At 31.2% G+C, this 8,088-nt stretch overlaps 1 protein-coding gene across 1 annotated transcript; it reads left to right on the top strand.

Moving 5' to 3' along the window:
- Window positions 1-3,577: 3,577 nt before the first annotated feature.
- LOC142977919 (larval cuticle protein LCP-14-like) lies at window positions 3,578-7,163 on the top strand. Its single transcript, XM_076122048.1, has 4 exons — window positions 3,578-3,736; window positions 4,588-4,764; window positions 5,966-6,070; window positions 6,912-7,163. The coding sequence occupies exons 1-4, from the start codon at window positions 3,734-3,736 to the stop codon at window positions 7,014-7,016; spliced, it is 390 nt and encodes a 129-aa protein (XP_075978163.1). The 5' UTR covers window positions 3,578-3,733; the 3' UTR covers window positions 7,017-7,163.
- The last annotated feature ends 925 nt before the right edge of the window (window positions 7,164-8,088 follow it).

The raw sequence follows: 8,088 nt of genomic DNA, 5'->3' as shown, positions 1-8,088 counted from the left end.
AGCATGTGGTTAGAGCCGTCAATCACTTCAAGGCTTTTGTCTTAAGTGGTGATTATAAAGAAGCCACACGCTGATGGGCTCGCCGACTATTAGAAACGTTGCAACACCTCGCCCAGTGATTAATGAAATTTTACTCAACCATACGTAAATAGGCTGGCTTTTTTATGTAGACGAAAATTGCAGTATTTGCAACAGTTGTATAAAATAAAGAGCATAAAAGGAAACCTTTAAAGAATAAAAAAGTTTGAACCCAGAAGACGATTGACCTATTATTTTTTTTAAGACTGGTTCATTTTTAATGATAGAATGGAATAGTGTGCAGATATCTATCCAAAAACAATTGGAATCAAATCGAGAGAGTTTGCCTCCATCACAACGATTAAGTTCGAGCATAGGGATTGAGGACCTTCAAAAAACTTACACGCATTATAATCCACAGGCATGGAAGATTTCCTCACTAAATACAAAATGTTGTCAATTTATTCGTTCCTAATTTACCTCATTTTTATTTATTTATGTTTCATATTTTATTGGGTAATAAATTAATAAATTACAATAAATATTTGCTAATTTGTTGTGGAGAAAGGTTTATCACATTTTTTAAGTTTGTCCGTGATCAACAGTATGAAAACAATTACAAAATAAGCTTATTGATCGAGTTTAATGTGTTGGGTATGCATATTTGACATTAGGCTTTGATCACATAAATATAGTGACTAGTCTAAAATTTAAGTGCGTGTGACGTCATCGGCACACGTGTTCTAGCACTATTGAGCTATTGATTCATATTCAGAATAAATATTTGTGTATATGACGTGTAATCTGTAAAAATATTTTGCATTCAGCTTCTACTAAGTAAATACTTCTTATATAGTACATGACACCCTTTCTTTCGTTTCTTTCCTTGTCAACTACAACTTGAATTTAAATAAACTTCTGATGAAATAACTCTTAATATATAATACTCATAGGTTGTTACACAATAGCAGGCAAATTTTAGAAAATATTTTTTCTCTCATAATTATATATTTAACTACATTCTCATGAAAAGAAAACATCATGAGATAAAATCAAATATCACCGAAAAAAAAACTAGTAAACACTTAACATAAACCACGATAAAACAGCTGTTATAATAAGTCTTAACTGGATATTGAACCACGAGTTATATCAGTGCTATCTTCACCTGGATTCAAACCGCAATCTCAACGAGAACTGACGAAACATCCAACATATGCCGTTATGTTTCATTCACACATCACGTCATACTCGATCACAATAAAAGCAATTAGTGACTCAACGCAATGCTCGTAGGTGTACAATACTATAGGCACATTTATCAAATATTACTAGGTCATCTTCATGTCAAGGCCTTTATTTTTCGTCCTAGGACTGTTCCTTTATTAGCTATATCGTACAATTATACACGTCAACCTAGTGTCAAAGTTGTTCAAGCCGCCCGAGAGGCTTTTGACATGGCTTAATGACTGTTAATCTTAGTAGACAACAGCCGGGATCTACTCTTTACGTGCCCTCCGAAATACCACTATGCGGTCATCCATCTATGGAATGACGGCGCCAAGGCTTGCTTAACCCAACCCGACCGTAGTCGCAGTATAGGCACATTTAATTTTATCAAATATTACTAGGTCATCTTCATGTCAAGGCCATCATTTTTCGTCCTAGGGCGTTCCTATATTGGTCATATTGAACTGTATGTCTAAGGCGTGGAATGTCTGAGTAATGTTTGAATATTTCGGCACATAGAATGTGCTATGAATACCAATTAAGCTTTTAGGATGTGCATTTAAGTAATTGCGTTGAATGTCAAGTATGTTACGATATTAGTTCTCAGATTTACTAAAATAAAGAAATATTAGTTATGTATTTCATGTAAATAATATAGATCTTTTCTCAAGGGTGTATAGAGTCCTTAACCCCTATATAGATAGCACGGTGGATAAGGCCTAACCTCTTTTAATCCGCGAGGAAACTTACTGTTTTCGAAAAATGCGACCGTAATTGCGTCAACAATTGTAAAAAATATAGTATTTTTTAATGGTTTTGTGCTAGGCTTAGATTGAAATACATAAACAAATTCATTAACAACAGAGTAATTACTAATTTTATAACAGCAGCAATATCTAATAATATCACTAATAACAACATTACTATTCAAATCGGCTGCCATATCTGAAAACGATATCGATGTCAACTAATCGTTGGATATGACAGCATAATTACTAACGCTAACACAATATTCGTAATGTTTCTATTATATTTCATACATACATAATAACACGCTTTTTTACCCAAAGCTGTAAATTGAGGTGTAAGATATACACCCGCGTTTCGACAATAACAATGTCAACCCCATGGAGTAGGAAGCAAGCCATATACCGGGAACGTTACCCAATTCCGATAAAACAAGTACATACAAAGATACATAAAATCACGCCTTTTTCCATATGAGTAGGCTACCGGATTACTATTAAGAATAATCTAATACAAATTATATAAAGACTATCATCAGGAACGAAGCTGGGACCTCGTGGTTAATCAGATACACTATCCCTTTGTCTGACATTGGAATCGAACTCGGGACCTCGTGGTCAGCAGTTGGATACTACCAACAGCGCCACAGAGTCATTCAATTACATTTCAGTATATTATAATATGTACAAAAACAGCTAGAATGATTTATTGATGTGTATAAAGTAAGAGTGATTATTAAGAAGATTACTCAAATAATAACCTCGACATACTTGCCGGATTTGTAGATTACTTTTATTTCTTTTAAAAGAGTAAAATTGCAGTGATTCCAATGTTTCATGACTAATTTCTTTTAATTGATTTTTCGAAGTCAATTTGATTGGTTACAATTAAATATGATATTTAGATGTATGCTCACACCTGAACGTAATTGGTTATTTATTCATTTATTAAGCTTTTTTATTTTATAAAAACTGTTAAGATAATGTTAAAACAATAACTTTGTAAAACTGTTTTTTGGGATAGATCAGGAAGTATCCGTTTAAGACATAAATTAAATTTAATTCTAAGAGTCTCTTCATAATAATTTAAGATTAATCTAAAAAAACATAATTGTTTTTTTAAATTAGATCACTTTTAAAAGCCATTAATAAATGAAAGAACAAAAATCATAACGGTTTTACTTATTTCGTATCTACGATTGCGATGCGTAAAATCAACGCATTTATCATTACCTAATAACCTTGAGGAAGGTTCAATTTTAAACTGTTCTTATTTTTATTATAATAGTGTAATAATAAAATACTCTAAAATATAATATACAAGTCAGTATTTAATCTAGATTTTAAATTATAAGACGAATTAATTCATTGAATTTTAGGAGTATATAAATATAATTATTTCAATAATAGCTAAATTAAGAAATTGAAAATAAGTCTCGATTTCTAAAACTAGTTTAGTACTTATATTAATTGTTATTATTTTATATATCGTCTTGCACGTGTTTTAGTAAAATTCAGTAAAGAATTTATTAGTACTTAATGTTTTTTTTTATTTAAAAACTAAAATGTCAAGCCAGTATGGCCAGACTGTCGAAGAGTAAAAAAAGTTGACCTTTTCTACCGCGAACTTTTTGGTAGGTATGATATCATATTGTGTGTTCCTGGGACGTGTATAAAAGAAACATAGATTTTGGTTCCAGCATTAGATTGGACTAGTAGTTCGAATAAGCAACACCAAAATGGTAAGTGCATTGGAGGACTACAACCAATAAACACGTCATTTCAGTGCTCAGAAATTAGTGCTTCAGTGTTTTGTTGATTTAAAAATCGTGATTAATTATTTTAATTTATTAATTAGAAACTAATAGAAAATTATCAATAATAATAATTTAAGAAATTTAAGTTTCATTTTGCGGATTTTTTAAATTAAATTTTACAACTTTTGCATTAATTTCGCAATGGTCGATATTTTGCAAAAAATAAGTGAGTCATGCGAAATTTTAATTGATACTTGACGCGTAAGATTTATGCTAATATTTTGTTAGTTTGAACTTTGATCGTACTATATTGATATTTTATGGGTTGGGTCAAAAGTCAGTTTATTATAGTTTTGTTATAGTTCGTGCGTTAGTGAACGGTTACAGAAATATTTACGCAACAGTTCTAAATGCCAGGTTGCACATATTTACATTATGACATTGTCTGACATAATAATTGTAATTATGTAGATTTTTGTCTCATTTTCTATTGTTAGCTTGTTTAATTTATGGATTTGATACTTTTGTTAGACGGTAATAATATTTTTTGTAATTACTGTTATTAGTTCAGTTGTATATTATCTTTGGATACCTAACAGTTACTTAGTTGAACTAATTTAAAGAAACGACGTTTTGAGAATTTGCGAATTATTAGTTTGATTTCCAAATAAGAACAAAAAGTGTATTAAATACAAATTATTTTTATAAAATACATTTCAAATAAAAAATCTTATTTTAAAATATTCAAAATTATCAAGATAATCATTTTATTTGATAAATCATTAATTAAATAATCTTTTGTATCCTAATTTGTAATAAATATATTTTTCCTACAGAAATCCGCCATTGTTGCCCTTTGCATCGTCGCGTGCGCTTTCGCCGCCTCAGACAAAGACTCCGCGGTGGTCCGCAACGACTACCAACAGAGCCCTGAAGGCAACTACCAGTTCAGCTATGAGACCGAGAACGGCATCTACGGACGGGCTGAGGGCAAGGTCGTCAACTATGGCAAGGTATGAGTTTCATTATGATACTAAGGATAGACTACTCGGTAGACGAAGTAGAAACAATGAGATTTTTAAGAAATATTTCACACGGGTTGACTGCATACTGATAAAGTCACTTGTAGGTCCGTCAGAATTGTATAAAATTATGCAAGTGATTTAATCAGTATTCAAATAACTACTACCAATTATAACCTTTCTCCCTTAACAAGCTGATTTTTATTACTCGTCATCAGACCAATTATTTACATCAAGATAAAGGTAATTTTAAAATTAATTTAGATCGTTTAAAATTTTAAAGTGACGAAAAATTAAGTAATTTTTACCTTTATACTAATTCCTCAAAAAGGAATGTTATTACATTTGCGTAGGAAAAAAATGTTTTATTACCATATAAAAATACATATTTGTTTACGATTCAATTAATATTAAAACCGAGCAATAAAGTTGACCATTTACGATGCTTTTATAACATCTAGCTAAAAATAGTGACGCAAAAAGATAAAAAAAGATATCTCAATTAAATGTCTAGGTTTTTATGGGTATAGGTATAAAATCAATTTATAAAAACTAGACCGAACAAGTTCAATTTGCATAAAGTTTAAGAAAAGAGAAGATCGAACGCCAATTTTGATGTTATTGTTTTCCATTTTTATTGGAGTTCCGTATCAAAAGGATAAAAACGAAACCCTATTACTAAGCCTCCGCTGTCTGTCTGTCTCCAGGCTGTATTTCATACACGGTGATAGATAGAAAGCTGAAATTTTCACAAATTATGTATTTTTGTTGTCGCTATAACAACAAATACAAAAAAATAAAAAAATATTAAGGATTTCCCCATACAGTAAACGTGATTTTTTCGTATTTTTTTTTGCTTAAAATATTAATTTTCGACTATAGATGATGGTACGGAACTCTTCGAGCGCGAGTCCGACTCGCACTTGGCTTGTTTATTTGTATTATTTTGTTATATGGAAGTTTTTGTTTCATAATTAATTATTGCCTCTCCGTTTGATGAAGTTTCCAGTTTAGTCTAGTTTTTATATTAAACTAAGTAAACTGAAACGTTGGACTCCGCTCGCGTGTAATTTGCAAACAGAAAAACGACTTTTTTTTAAAGGCCCTTGTTTTTAAATATGTCTTTAAATCCCATCAAATGTAATTAAATGATAATTTATAATGTTGTAATGGATTTATTTCTTTTGTTAAGGATGAGGTAGCCCTCGAAGTTATCGGCTCCAACCAGTACAAGAGCCCTGAAGGTCAGCTCATCGAGCTGACCTACGTCGCCGGTCCCAACGGATACGAAGCCCAGGTAATATATCAGTTATAAAAGAAATAATGATTTATTTAGATGGCATCAAATTAAGCACAACTACCATTTATCGTACACACTTTTTTTTAGCTAGTGTTAGTTAGTTTGAATTTGATTTACTTGTCATCGCTCAATTGCTATTAACGAATTTTGTCGATTCAGTTTTCATACTTCATTAAAATTCGAGCAGTAATCAAGTAGTTGCTTTCTTGTTGCATTTTTCCTCCGTGATTTTTAGGATATTGTTATTAAGTATCGTCTTCTTAATTCATAATTAATATCGTCTTTAGTACCAAGTGTTTGTTCTTTATAATTATGTAGAACGTAAATCTTTGATTCGATTCAAAATTATTTCAAGGTCTTATTATTTTATGATTACAAAAAATAATCTTCATAAATCTGTAACTAATCATCTTTCAAGAATGAATGTTTGACGCAAAACCGCAGAACTGTTTGTAGTCGTTAGAAATGACCTTCACACGAGATCCGCTTCGAAATTATATTAAATGTCATCATGTTAGGAGATTCCAACAAGTTGCTAGGTGAAAGGGTCACGGAGAATTGAATAAATGATATTTTGTTATTTGCTAATGCAAAAATTTTTGAACATTTCTTCACCGAATTTGCGATGCAAATACTTAAGACTCCTTCCGTGAGATAAATGTTTCGCTCTTGAAATATTATCTAATGATTGACACTAAGTAGTGTTCAACAACAATGTTTGTTACAAATGTTCTGAATTACGAGAATAAATTAAATCAAAGATGCTTTTATGCAGTTATGCTTTCTAGATATCCTATATTACTTGTATATAATTAACATTTGTTTTGTTTGTTTCCAGGGTGCCCATCTTCCCACCACCCCCGCTCCCCTCCCCATCCCCGACTACATCCTCCGGTCTCTCGAGTACATCGCGGCTCACCCCTACGTCGAGAAGAAGTTGTAAATACATTAAGCACCCACCCTTAAGTATAAAACCAAACTGCCAACAAATGTTATCTGCATAAAGCGTAAAATGGCTTTAAAGAATTATTTTTTTTTGTTAATTTTATGTTTTATACACAATAAATAAATGTGAAAACGTTACTTTTAATTCTGTTGTTTTACTCTGACATAGACTCATCCTAGTCTATCTCAAAAGTCCCACTGAGTTTTTCCGGGGAGCAACTTATACTATAAACTTAAAGTTATGACTTATTAGCCGGTGATATCTGAAGGGATAATAGAAGTTAATAGTTACATCGTTTGCTACTTTTTATTATGATATTTTCCGAATCATTATAAAGATATACAACGTATCAAGCAAGCCTAAAGCCCTAAAGATTACTTTATGAACATTTCTAACCTTGAACAAATGTGTGGTGCTGAGTACCACATTACTCAGTATTTATAAGCTTATTAAAAAGCGATAAAGTATGAAGAAATTATAGGAATAGCAATCTAAAAGGTGATAGTAATGCAAATCAAATTCGTTTAGCAAATTAATCGTTAATCGATTATGTAGATATTTAAATAAAAATCACACAGCAAATGTTTATTCAAATCGATTTTAAAATTTGTTAAATAATACGGTGATAGTATGCATTTGTACGAAATTATTGTTTGCCTAATATCAAAGAGATGTAACTTATTTCTAAAGAATGCTGTTAATCAACTCTGTTTCAATAATTGCTGCTTTATGCAGAAATGCGCGAATTTATTATCATGAAATGCATTTCTTGTCGCATTTTTTAGGTTTATGAATGTCTAAGCATAATACATAATAATTTGATGAAACGAATACATTATGTTTATGTAATGGTTGTGGATCTTGTAGGTTATCAATATTATCCTTTTACGCACTTTGTAAGTGAATCATAGTGTCCATTACATTAGCGACTAGGAGAAGATTGAATAAAAGTAGCTCCGTGTAACCTAACGTAAGATATGTCCCAAACTACGCGCTGATGTATCTGTCATAATTATGTTTCAAAAAGATCAGATGCATCAGGCACCACGCAGTGGCCAAGATTTGGTAG

The sequence above is a fragment of the Anticarsia gemmatalis genome, chromosome 13 (genome assembly GCF_050436995.1).
Source record: "Anticarsia gemmatalis isolate Benzon Research Colony breed Stoneville strain chromosome 13, ilAntGemm2 primary, whole genome shotgun sequence".
NCBI classification, from domain to species: Eukaryota; Metazoa; Arthropoda; class Insecta; order Lepidoptera; family Erebidae; genus Anticarsia; species Anticarsia gemmatalis.
Note: the sequence above shows the minus strand (reverse complement) of the source record. Positions and strands in the feature narration are given on the sequence as shown.